Below are 13,653 nucleotides of genomic sequence, written 5' to 3' on the forward strand. Positions count from 1 at the left end.
TAACTGTACTACAATCAAAACTGAACAAAGAGCAGCGTACCATTTTTCAAGAAGTAACAAAAGAAATTGCACATGGTGTACAACATGAAAATAAAGAATGTACCTGCCAAAATTACAAACCTATACTACTATACGTCAGTGGTGAAGCTGGTTCAGGCAAAATATTCTTAATCAAAATCATCAGCAAGTTCCTTCAACAATTGACAAACAACAAACTGTCAGCTGTTGTAACTGCCCCCACAGGTTTAGCTGCCTACAACATAGGCGGTGTCGATTTACACCGATTACTACTCCTTCCAGTAGAACACCAAAACAAATTAGAATATTACACACTTTCTACAGAAGCTGCAATGGAACTATGCAGAGTGAAAAAACAAATGAAAATGCTACTAATAGATGAAGTGAGCATGGTCTCCAACCTAATTTTGGGTTTGATACACTTCAGATTACAAGAAGTACTCAAAACAAACAACAAAGAGCTCTTTGGAGGAAAACACATTATTGTTTTCGGAGATCTTCTTCAATTGACACCAGTGAAAGGTGAACCTATTTTTAAAAACTTGGGACACAAACTCTGCCGTAAAACTGTTGGCAGCATAGGAAATCTTAACCTTTGGCAACATTTCCAATACAGAGAATTAACAGAAAACATGTGCCAGTCTGCAGACCTCACCCTACGCCTACATTTTAAAAAGTATTAGAGTTGGTGTATTATCTCAAGAAGCACAAGGAATATTAACAGCTGGTTTGGAGAAAATATTAAAATTATCTTTAAACTGTAGAGTAATGCTTAAACGTAACCTTGATGTGGACCAGGACTAGTTAATGGAGCACTTGGTACAGTTGTTGGTTTTCAAACATACCCACGTGACAACAACATTCAATTTGTCAATATTCTCTTTGACAGACTATCAGAAGAAAAAAGGATAGGACGCTCAACAGCTCGATTCCTTCTTTTCAAAGACATGTATGTACGCAGAGAACAATTTTCTCTAACTCTAGCATACGCAGTCACCATTCACAAATCACAAGGTCTTACCCTAGACAAAGCATTGATAGATATTGGAAACACAGTCTTTAAAGAAGGCATGAGCTATTTAGCATTATCACGCTTACGTACACTTGACGGTCTATTTCTAATCAACGTTGATGCAAGTAAAGTAAACACTGATATTGTTAAAATTGTAGAATACAATAGAATACGTACACTATACACCTCCCATCTAAAAACCTATCCTGTTCAACAAAAAGCAAAAAGTTTGAAAAGAAAACTACTTCAAACAGAAATGCAACAGGATCTCACTGCAAATCCTCCAAAGAGAATAAAAGAAGCTAATACTGTATCAATTACTACAACCAAAGAAGAATGTACAACTCAAAGTAACTCAGGTACTTCTTCAAAGAATCAACACACACTCCAAAGAAATGACTTGGACGCAGAACTAACTGGTCCATTCAAATTTTCAAATATAACTGGTGTAAATTGCTACACAAACGTAGCAATAAATATTCTATTTCAATTGCCACCAATTGTTGACAACATTTACTTACACAATACAGACCAATTGTGTTTGAAAATGTTAGTCCTTCATAGAAATGTAAGCAACAATCCTGACAACACATATAGTGTTCATGGAATAAGACAAGAATTGGACTACTGTGCTGGAATGGTGAAATTCACTATAAACTGACAAGAAGATCCACAAGAATTTCTAATGTTCTTACTACAAGTACTGGAAAACAGAAACATACCTATAAATGAAATCTTTCAGATTTCATACATGTGGAAACATACATGCACTCTGTGCACACGAACAAATCCCTAATGAACGTTTTGTGTATGTATCCATACCCAACTGTGAATCCATTCCATTTCAGCAACCTGTACAAAATGCAAACCATGGCAGATTATGTACTACCTGCAATTCAGATAATCGCTCCACCTTACAAATACAAACACATAGTAAATACTTAATACTAATGCTTTTACGTTACAATGCAGATAGTACCAAAAACAACTGCAAGCTGACTGGATTCACACATGGTCAAGTATCACTTGGTAAGAAAACCTTCACAACAATAGGTATAATCTACCATGCAGGAGCCACAGCCATTGCAGGTCACTACACTGCATATATAGAAAATAATTGTGGATGGTTTGAATGTAATGATAGTACCATTACTCTAAAGCAAAGATTACCAGCAAATCTTATAAATGCTTATTTAATATTCTTAAAACCAAAATTTAATAACTAATCTGTGCATAAACATTAATAAAACTTTAATTAGAAAACTATAAACAGTTAGACTATGCAAACAGGTATCTAACTGCCCCAAGATTCTGCAACAACCAAACAAATAAATCAATACCACTAAATTATAAGAAGAAATAAACAGTTAGAATACGCCAACAGGTATCTAACTGCCCCAAGATTTTGCAACAACCAAACAGATAAATCAATACCACTAAAATATAACAAGAAATAAACAGTTAGAATACGCCAACAGGTATCTAACTGCCCCAAGATTTTTAACAACCAACAACCAAACAAATAAATCAATACCACCAATAACTACTCTGTGCATAAACATTAATAAAACTTCAATTAGAAAACTATAAACAGCTACAACACGCCAACAGGTATCTAACTGCCCCAACATTCTGCAACAACCAAACAGATAAATCAATACCACTAAATTATAAAACTAAATAAAGAGTTAGAATAAGCCAACATGTATCTAACTGCCCCAAGAATCTGCAACAACCCAACAGATAGATTAGCAACTTGAGAATATAAATAAAAAACTATAACCAGTTACAATTCGACCCTGGCCACAACCACTGCAGCATAACACACCCATAGAATCAAACATTTTAACTGTGCTATATGGGCTACTGCAATGCATTTTTGACCGCGGACATGACGAACACATCAGGGGTGCCTGCCACCTAAACAAACACAGCATCTGACCCATCTCTTACTCCCCCACCCTCCCCAAGGACTCTTACACACCAATACACTTGCCAAACTTGTATTTCTCCCCCGTTCGTCGCCGTGCTGTCCGCGGATCCAAGATGGCGGGCGCATCGAAACAATACGACGCACCTCACACTGTCTACGGACATGACGAAAGCCGATTAGCCAATCGGTGTCCTGTCCGCGGAGCGAACAGGGAAGTGTGTCTGCGGAGCGGACATAGATATCACTAATTTTTTGTGACCTACTTTTTGGTCGTTTTAAAAAAAACTACTAGACGGATTTACAAAAGCACACTTTCAGGACCAAGCCGCTGCTCCTGCCACAAATTTGGTGAAAATCCGTCCAGCGGTTTGGGCTGTAGGCGTGAGCAAAGTTTTTCCCCATTCAGTCTATGGGGAAAAAAATACATTTTGGGACCCCTCCTATTACTCTGCCCCCCCTGGACCAAACCTCACCAAACTTTGCAAACAAATTCAGAGTGGGCCATATACTTGCAAAGTTTGGTGAGGATTCTACTAGTTAAGTCCTGTTAGGGGAGATTTTCTTTTTGCTGCATGCCTCCATAGCAGGTTACATGCTATGATGTAACCTGGATTGACTTTTGGAGACAAGTAGACAAGTAAAGTCTTTTTACTTCACTTGAATGTTTTGGAGGCTCTGATCAGTCCCTATAACTATCAGTGCAAGAAAGCGTAGTTTTCGATTGTAAAATTCTGTTAATTTTTCCATGCACCCATCAGCTTACTATGAAGCGCGGTACAGACACTTTGTGTCTCTATAACTTTGTTATTTGTAGCTGTGTGATTACTTTCACGACGTGTCCAGGACGGGCTGCTGGCAACGGATACTTTTTTGCATTTTCCATTTTTTCTTGTCTCCTGCACTTTTGCATTGTACAGGTTAATGCCATTCAGAGTACAATATAATCTAAAATAGCTGTGCCACAAGATTTTCGTCTGTGCTTTGGCCAGCTCAAAGTTTGGCCTCCTCCCTGGCCCTCACAGGGCCTGATTTGCCATATGTGGTAAGACCTTTCATGGGGAAAGCAGTGGTATGTGTTTGTGGGTGCTGGGAATGTCTGGCCCCAGTCCACATCCATGCCAAAGTGTGACTGTTGCTGGGCAAATGTGGTGGCCATAGGCTGTTCAGGATTGGACAGCCCCTGCCAGTTTGAGTGGGGCAGATGCTTACCATTGGTGGGCTCGATTCCTGGATAAAAGGGCGACTCCTGCAGCCATTCTGAAGATCAGCATTTGAGCCAGACCCATACAAATGGGAGCATCCTGCTGAAGACACGGAACTCGTCTTTGGAAGCCAGCCAGCATTGCTTTCACCAACCGTCCCAGTGAAACCCTGCTCCTTTGCAGATCTCCAGAAGGCTTTCATCAGTTTTTCGACCCATAGACCAGTCGGAGCAACCAGTCTTGACCCCTGCTTGAGGATCCTGCTGTTAAAAACCTTCAGAAGTGTACTGGAACCATCCTGTAGGCTGACAAGCTTTTTCCCGGGCTACCTCGCGGCATAGGTCATCGTCCCAAGTTGTGCCTTGTGACTCTACAGATCCACGACTTGTGAACCAAGAAGTCCCCCTCCCTGCGGTTGCAGCTCTCCAACACGAAGAGGGGCCTTGCGTATTTGTTTCTACCACTTGGGTTGACTTCCACCATTTCTTTGGAGTGGCCCTCGCTGATTGTTAAGATGGATTTCCAAAACCAGCCCTGGTGGGAGGATTTTGGGAGGCCAATCTATTTGTGGTATACAGGGAAGACACAAAGGTCAGGCAAAACCCAATCAGGGTAAGGTAGCTGAGCAGTCAAGGCTTAGTCCCGGGAAGAGTTTTAGACTGGTCAAGGGCTACAATTAGTTCACACAAAGCAACATCAACAATTCAAGTTAGACAGTAAGTATACAAAAACAGAGTCGTTTAATAGGCCTTCAGTTACACAATAAGCATATAAAAATCAAAGGCAAGTATTGCCACACAAAACCTTATAAAACATATATACACGGGGCACGCGAGAGACCAATGAAGATGGGCGCCTTTCCGTGCAGCTCCTGACCTGGGAAGAAGGCCAATCCGTGCAGTGACCCACCTGTGTTTGTCAGAGGACCAGCCAGATGTTCCTGGGGTTTTCGTAGAACCCAGGTGGTGATGGCATGATATCTGGGCCCAAATGAGCCTGTAGAGGCTCAGAAATTGGGCCGGTAGTGAAGGCCCGCAGCGCCAGGTGGGTATACAGTCGGTGCGTGCCAGAGGTGCCTGGACTCACTGGAGGAGTGGAGACCATCAGAGGCGGGGGCAGAAGGAGTACGATGTCAACTGAGCGGAGTTGAAGCGGGCGGCCCTGATCCACAAGTGCCGAGAGGCTGTATCGGAGGCTGGCAAGGGACCTCAGCGGGCTGCTAGCAGATTGTGTTCTCTTACTAGAGTGTGGGATCCGATGGACTTGGGACAAAGGGATGTTGGCATGTAATGACACTTGGATAGACAAAAGGGTGCAGTGTGTGCTGTGATTGAATTGGGGGCCTCTACTTATTGATGTGGTGCAAAGAGGAAAGGAGGATGCATCGGACGATGGTGAGTGGAAGAAGAAAGGTGCATACCTGCAAGTGAGGCGATGGCTACCCTGCAGTCCTTTATGAGTGTTGGGTGCCTTGCACAGCCCATCTGACGTTGACCCTGGTTCTTGGAGGGGCAGAGAGGTAGCGGTTGTGTCTGGTGTGGACAGGCAGCAGCCATTTCTTTGGTGAGATATCTTACTCAGGCTGATTAAGGGGTGTTTGGCATCAAGGAATCTTTACTATCATGTCAGCGTTCTGACAAAGGATAGTCATAGCACACTCTTTCACTTACATCTCATCTGCCTCGTTGCCACTGGATAATGGAAGGGAAGTCTAGTAAGAAAGCCAAGGCAGAGGAGGCAGAATTTTTTCTCATTACATGGTAGACAACACAGTCAGGAGAAGTTGGCGGCACAGGACCTTGTGATGGCTGTGTTGGGTAGGATGGAGAAATCAATGCTACGGTTGGAGAACAAATTTGAAACACTGAGTGAGAAAGTGCCCCAACTGGAAACGAGAACTGCCACTCCGGAACAGGGAACTAATGAAATGGATCAACAGTGTGCTCAAATGTTGCCCTTGGTTAAGCAAACGGGGCAGGATGTGGAGGCAGCGATTAGAGGGAACTTGGCAATGGAGTCCAGATTGAAATACCTAGGAGAATGTGGTGCGGGCTTAACAATGGCAGATTATTGGTCTTCCAACTGGAGAGGAAGGGGATGACCTCATTAGATTTGTTTCCAGCTTGCTATCCAGAAGTGCTAGATCTGGAGGTGGAGGGAGGACCCTACGTATGTGGAAAAATGCTACAGAATCAAGTTCTCCACCTCCAGTAAATCAAATCACTGAATATATCGATAGGTCTGACACTCATTCTCAAGCTTAGTGACACTTGTGATAGGGATAGGATCCTGAAGGCTGCGACCGCCAAAACGTTGCTGGAATTCTACGAGCATAAGATCCTCATCTTTCCTGATTTGGCACCAGCGACTGAAAAGAAAAGGAAGAGGCTCAATATCATAATGAAATGCTTTTCAGCACGAGGGGTGAAAGCTGGATTGCTTAGACCTGCTAAACGGAGAGTTTGATGGAACAAGGAAGAATATATTTTTGGGATGCTGAGAGTGCTGAAAAGCTGTTGGCAACTGTACCTGTGAAAACAACATCCAGTCTGGATAAGGGATGAGGGGATTTGGCACCTGGCTCCCTTAAGTTTTCTTAAAGCACTAGTGTATTCCGATCCAGAGTGCCAGACTTTCTATTATTACTATGGTAGTAGGATCCTCTGATAAAGACTCTGCATTTAAATTGGTGTATGATAAGTAGCATTTTGGTTTTTTAGTATATTTGAAGTCATATGTTTCAGTACTAGTAGGCTATTATAAGTTATGCTCAACTTCGGGGAGGGGTCCTGGGCGTGGGAGAGAGCAGCAAGAAGGATTGAGAGATCAGTGAGAGCGTTTAAAATGGACATCTATGGCTATCTTTCCCACTGGAAAGAGGACTATTGGGGTGACTCAATATGGTAATGGGGTGGGATCAAATATTGATGATTTTCTATGAGGCGTGGGTCACCCAGGAGGAGGGTTCTCCTCGTGTTCTGCATTTGCATGTTACAATTGCAATAAAAATAAAATAAAAACATAAAATTAAAAAAAATAATATACACATTCACCATTAAGAGAAAAGAACTGAATTTGAATCAATTACCCAAAAATGATATGGGGCTTTGTGCCCAAAAGTCACCAGTTCAGGAACATTTTCAAAAGACAAAGTGGACAGTGGTGTTGCTTTGAAAGTGTTCAAACGTTACATAAAGATTCAGCAAAGTTCAGATAGGCACTCAACTCAATACAGCAGAAAAGGTACCTGGGAGGCGGAGTGCCCTCGGCCATGGTGCCGGTAGTGCTGGTAGCGCGTTTAGGTGGCCCCTCTGGATCAAGCCCAGTGTCAGAGCTGAACCCCTCTGGGAGATTCCTGATGCAAGAGCCTTGTGGTCCCTCAGTGGTGGGACTGAGATGATCCGTGGACCCCTCAGCCAGATGGCTGGTAGCTTGTTGAGCCTCAGTACCCTTGCTGGTCTAGGCCCTGGAAGGCCCCTTCCGCTTGGATGCTTCCCAGGGAAGGCATCGCCCTTGCGGGGTGTGTAGGAGAACAGGACACCTACCTTCAGCCTGGTCTTCCTCTTGACGTACTCCTTTAGATTCTACAATGGTGATCTTGCAAACAGCTCCCTCCACCGGCCATGTGATTCTTCAACAAACACAGTGTAAGCGCATCGCACGCTGAGCAGCCGTCCCAGCCGTGGTCTGGACGAGGGCACTTGAGGCAGAGCGCGTGTGGATCCGATGTGGGGATGGAACCCTTGCAGGCCGGACACCTGCTGAATTCCACCACCATCGACATGCGCCGGGGAGGAGTGTGGCACCAGAGAACAGAGTAACTTAAATTCTCAAGAATTCACTATGGAAGAAAAAAGGGAAAAAAATATCCTGGGGAAGAGCGCATGGAATTACAAGGCCGTAGGCCTAACCCAGGTGCACTGGTGAAATCAGTCTGCTCCCATCGACGCGGAAAAGGGGACTGGCAGTGGCGCCGGTGGGCGGAGTCAGGAGAGCGCATGCACCGAGGGCAGCGACCCTGCGCGCATCTAAATTTAAAGGGCAAGACATGTTTTTCTGGTGAAAAAGGTTAAGTTTCCCGTCCCTAGCGAGGGACGCCCATACAGTATGGAGGAAAGGAGATGGGACGTAGGAGTAAGCAACAGGCATGTAGACCTTCCCCCAGGCAAGGTAGGTTCAGGATTCCACTTTGGTCTAGCCTTTCTCCTCTGTTCATGTTCCCTATAGTTTCGGTCGGTCATGGTGTACAGGAATCTGTTCTGGACAGCTTCCAATTGAAGGCCCAAATGAAGAGAAAGGAAGACTTCTGCGGGAGGTAGCGCAGTAGAGAGTTGGTCAGTCCACTGGTTGGTCCAGGGACACTTCCGAAGGCACTACAGGCATGGATCCTCGAGCAGGGGTCGAGAGTGGTAGTTCCCACTGCTCCAGGAGTTCTGAGCACCAACAAAGGACTCTTGAAATCAGGCAGAGGAGCAGTGCTTCACCGGGCCAATCAATGAAGTTGATGCTGGTCAGCTCCAGGAGTCATCTTCTGGTTGTCAGCTAGCTGCTCTTCTTCGTAGATGTCTTGGTTCCAACTTTGATCTGATGAATAGTTGATTCAAGCTGGGAGCAAGCCGAAGCCCACCAATGGTAAGGATCTGCACCACTCAAACAGTGAGTGGTTGTATAATGAGGGACAAGCACTGGTCATCACATCTGCACACCAACAGTTTCAGGCACCAGGGGTTGTACTTTGGGACGAGACAGTCCCAGCCCTTTCCTCTAGCTCACACACACAAAGCCCCTTTGCCTGTGAAAGCCTGGGAAAGGGATTTCCATATAAGGCATTTCCTGACCCAAGAAGGCAGGAAGAAGGCCAAAGAAAAATATGGCCCAAGAACAATCTTTTGGCACAGCCATTTTAGAGTGCTATTCACCTTTAGTAGCCATTTGTGGTAAATGCAAAACATCACGAAAACAATCACATCACACAGCTGCCATCAGCTTGTCTTGGGCATATTGCCAAAGTAACCAAAACGCCATTATGTAAAAGGTTATACGGATACAAATTATTTTAACTGCATTTCACTGCAAGGTGATGTGTGCAATTGTAAACACACACGAATTTATAAAGAGACATAGGGCCTCATTGTAAGTTTGCCGGTCCAGAAACAACAGTGCCATTAAGCTTACCGGGACCTTTGTTTCCGGACTGGCAAACTATGGGTGTGCATGTCTGTTATGATGCAAGGTAGACTGCTGACAATTGGTGGTTTATCACAAGGACCTTTATTAGAAAGGTTAAGTTGCATAGATAAGACGACCCCCAGCAGGAGGCTTACAACCGTCCTCCTTCAGTCAACCTTCTCCTCTCACTCAGCACACTAGAACTCCCAACATGCAATGCAGTTCTAATGTAACTAAGGTGACAGAAGGAAATGTGATGTATATATTAAACACAAAGGCTGGCAGGTATGACATGTAAATATCCAGCGCCGGCTGTAAGTGTGAGATGTATAGAGAGATGCCTATCCTAACACTGCCAGAGCCGCTGTGCCCGACAGGTCTGAACCTGCCGGGCACGGCAGCCACGATAGGCAAAGCCGCCACGGAAGAACCGGCACCGTTAACAACGGTGCCAGTGCTTCTGTGGTCCCCATTCCCATGACCGCCAGGGTTATAATCCCCCGGTGTTACCGGGGAACTCAGGCGCCAGTAAATAATTACAGGGCTGTCAGCTATCTACTTGTAGCACTGGCACATTTACTGCCGGACCCGTAATGAGGCACATAGTCTTTCAGTACTGACAGTCTTAGGGACACGCAGTTTCCCTATATGAGCCAAACAGACAAGGAGAGTAAAGCGGGACAGGACAGGGTCCAAAACAAGCAAAACTTATGGGGTCCCATAGAAATCTATGGCAGGAAAAGTAGAAAAAGAAATCGCTCCTAAAAATTTGTCTGACAGCAAAGCTTTGCCAGTGCCTACTGACTCTGGACTTCTAAAGAGACCAGAGGGAACTAACAGATTTGTGCCTAACAGGCACAACTGAGTTCAAATCCTCAAAGATCCAGTTTCTGGATGATTACTTGAGCTTGTCCCTGTACTGCTGCAGAAGAAAAGACCATCCGAAAATACTGGACCTGTACGAGGATGCAGCTCAAGGACTATCATTACAAAATTCAAAAACATTACAAGTATTGTTGGAACTCTAATGGGTACATTTCTTAACTAAACTGCAACCACTGGGCACGGACTGCATTTTCTAGTACTGAAACTGTACTGATCGCAATCATCTCAGCTGAACCATACTGTAGCATCCAATTTGCCATTCCTCTGGTTCACCACTTTGTCCAGTGGGTCTTCCATCTGCCTGCGACACTTGGTGGTCACAACCGGAACCATTGCTGAAGAATCAGCCACTTGCAAACTTTGACTTAACTTCTGACGTTTTGACAAGCAAGCATTTGGTTACCGAAAGAGATTTCATACTGCAAGTACCTGCCTACCCAATGGAACACTAAACTTAACATTTGGCGTATGTTTAGCAATAGTGAGATAATCAGGTGAGATTATTCCTCAGTAATTTGCTCTACAAACTGCTTGCTCTCTCTGTCCTCACACTGAGTTTGCTGTTCATATTCACAGATCCTAGAGCTCCATCCGCGAGTGAAGGTTTTCAATTGGGGCCCGCCAGATTTCCTTCCCTGCTTTATTACCTTACATAGAAGGCAAGGGACACTAGGCAGTCCTGGGGTATACAAGTATACCACCCTCCAGGGCCAATATCACATAGAAGGCTATGGTACTGGCCCCTTTGTGATTTATATCAAATATGTGTGTGGACATTCCCTTATCAAATGTTATACGAGTCCTACACAGTATTTGAACCCTCCCCCTGTGAGAGAATGTTGATTGTTTCAAATGATATATACATACCATTACTTGAAGGTGAACCATTTGACGGTGAACTGCACCAATGTTGGTCTTTGTTATAATCCTTTGATTCTATAGAAAGAATGGGAATCCAATTAGTATCTGTATATTTGCACTGAAACGTCACATCTGTTAAAATGTGGTTTTTTATATGTTAAAGTTTGAAATTAATTGTATCATAATATTACAGTTTCATCAACCACCAAATTGCACAATGCCCACAAAGACTTTTTACATTATGCAACACCTTTCAAAATCTAACTCGAACATTGCTCTCTCTCAGCTCTCCTGTAACAAGTGTCGAAGTTGATAGTACTTTATTTCTTTATGAGATGTGAACATACACAAGCCATTAAGACAGCAAAGCCATAGGCCTGATAACAGATGATGAGGAAACCGCAGTCATGTTAGGGGAGGTGACAAAGGGAAAGCCAAATGTTTTGCATGTATAGGGAAGCCAATAAGGCTGTAGGGCAGGCTCTTTACAGGGCAAAGGTACACCCAGTTTCCCAGCTCAATGTCAATATTAACAGCAGACTGCATCGCCTGAGAACTGGGACGAGAGGCACGTGGGCACAAGGTGTCGGATCAGGCTGTATTAAGTAGGATGGACAGATCTGCTTTTGGGACAAGGATCCTATGCCGGTTTCCCTCTCCATTTGTGCACTGCTATATTTCCATATATAAACCAAGGCTATCAGGAGCCATTGCTGAGGTTGAGATGGAATATCCGGTCAACCAAAGATATATTGTTAAGAAGGAAACAAATACCTCCTGAAGAATCGGAGTCCAGGTTTTGTCATTCTATGCCCGAGTCCGTGATACATCTTGTTTTGGAGTGTGAAACACTGAAAGATCTAAGGAATGCCTATTTAAGATCTTTGGACGACTATCATTTTTCTTGCTCCTCTGATATATTATGGAAACGGTATCTTAACATTTAAAGTGTCCGGGAAGGACTAGAACTCTCAGGTTTTCTTAGGGCTATTAAGATGGAGTAGAACATAATAATGGACTGATTAACGTGGTCATATTGGGTAATTGAATGAACTACAACTCTGCCTGAATTGCCAGGATTAACAATTTATATATGCTATGAACTGTTCTGGACTGTACGAGAACAAAGAACTATTGCCCATTGGGTGGGAAATTGATTCTATTTTCTGGGTTCTGCTTGTCTTTTTTCTTCTTTTTTCTTTTTAACATGGTTAGTAATGTGAATAGTAAGAGGAAATATTGTATTTATGCTTCTTTCTCCTTATCCTTGTTATTCTAATTTCTGTGCTGCTTTTTGTTTTTACTCTGAGATTTAAATTTTAATTGTGTTTATTTCTAGTGTAATTGGTTAGTAAAAACCTTAAGCACTTATACAAATTCATTCTTTACAAATACATTAGATTTTTAAAAACATATATACAATATGAATCTATCTAAAACAATTTTATGCAAATCTTGTGCAAATTCATCTTATATAGCCTGTAAGTCAATTGCATACAAATATACTGACCCTAAAGCAATGAAGGCATTAAAAGACATTAAAATGCATTGAGGCATTCAATAGGCCGCATCAACATACATCAGAGAAGAAGCCATGTAGATACTTGACCAGAACTGAATTATTATAAATCCCAAGTCAGATCCTTATACCCCCTATAATATAACTCGGATAATTTTTCGCAATTCGTCAGCAGGTGTCTAATAGTTTCCACCTTATCTTCACACAACCTTCAGACTCTTTTCTCTCTTGGTATACCTGTCCAGCCTCCCACATACTCAAAACATGGAAGAAGATTGAATCTTAGTATGGACAGTTCCATATTTGCAACTTTAAAAAGATAGCTTCTGGGTTTAGAGGCTTCTAATCCTTGTAATCTATATTCCATAAACCGTTTCCTATTTCCAAGGGAATCCAGATTTTTGCACGTCCCACTGTATTGCTTTCCTTTTCAAAATTTTAAAAAGGTGGACTGTCTCGACAACTGCTCTAGGGAGCTTAAGATTAATATATTTTAGGAAGCTAATTTAGGTGCGTAATAGGTCTTTCATGAAAAATTTATTTTTATTCGTCTTAATCATATAGCTTCCAACCATTTTCAGCAAACTATCTTCCTTTAGTGATAGCATTCTAATAAAAAGCTTGCAGCAATTAATCTTCCACAATGTGGTGAGAGAAGTAAGGCCCAATTCACATCTAATTGCAGCGAAAGGGGTACTCTCAATGCAGGTCTCCACAATTTTCCTTCTACTTTGTCCTGATCCGCCAAAAATCTAGATGTTAAAGATACCAGGGCATACAAGGCACCAGGAACAATACAACTCTTGTAAATTTCTAGTAGGCCTTCAACTGAGTAACCACCCTTAGTAGAAATATATGATCTGATCATGTTCCATTTCCTAGAGACTTTATTTGCCATCATCTCATAATAATATTTGAGGGTAGGTTTTTCACAGATTGGCATGCCCAAATATGGGTCTGCCTCTACTATCTCAATGGTCTGTGTGTCCATTTTCCATTGATATTTCGATTTCTTACGCTTACCATTACTTCCCCCAAAGATCATTATTTTCGC

The 13,653-nt window shown here is 42.9% G+C and overlaps 1 protein-coding gene across 7 annotated transcripts in view; it reads right to left on the reverse strand.

Moving 5' to 3' along the window:
* The window catches only part of SCML2 (Scm polycomb group protein like 2), a 1,699,115-nt gene that overhangs the window by 1,544,174 nt on the left and 141,288 nt on the right, over positions 1 to 13,653 (reverse strand). For 6 of the 7 annotated variants that reach the window (XM_069636835.1, XM_069636832.1, XM_069636833.1 and 3 more), the window contains one exon: positions 11,087 to 11,155. The exons of the other annotated variant lie outside the window; for it this stretch is intronic. In XM_069636835.1, the coding sequence (XP_069492936.1) occupies positions 11,087 to 11,155 (69 nt within the window). The remainder of the gene's footprint in view (positions 1 to 11,086; positions 11,156 to 13,653) is intronic. 7 annotated transcript variants of the gene reach the window in all.

The sequence above is a fragment of the Ambystoma mexicanum genome, chromosome 7p, assembly GCF_040938575.1.
Source record: "Ambystoma mexicanum isolate Mex_15411 chromosome 7p, UKY_AmexF1_1, whole genome shotgun sequence".
NCBI classification, from domain to species: Eukaryota; Metazoa; Chordata; class Amphibia; order Caudata; family Ambystomatidae; genus Ambystoma; species Ambystoma mexicanum.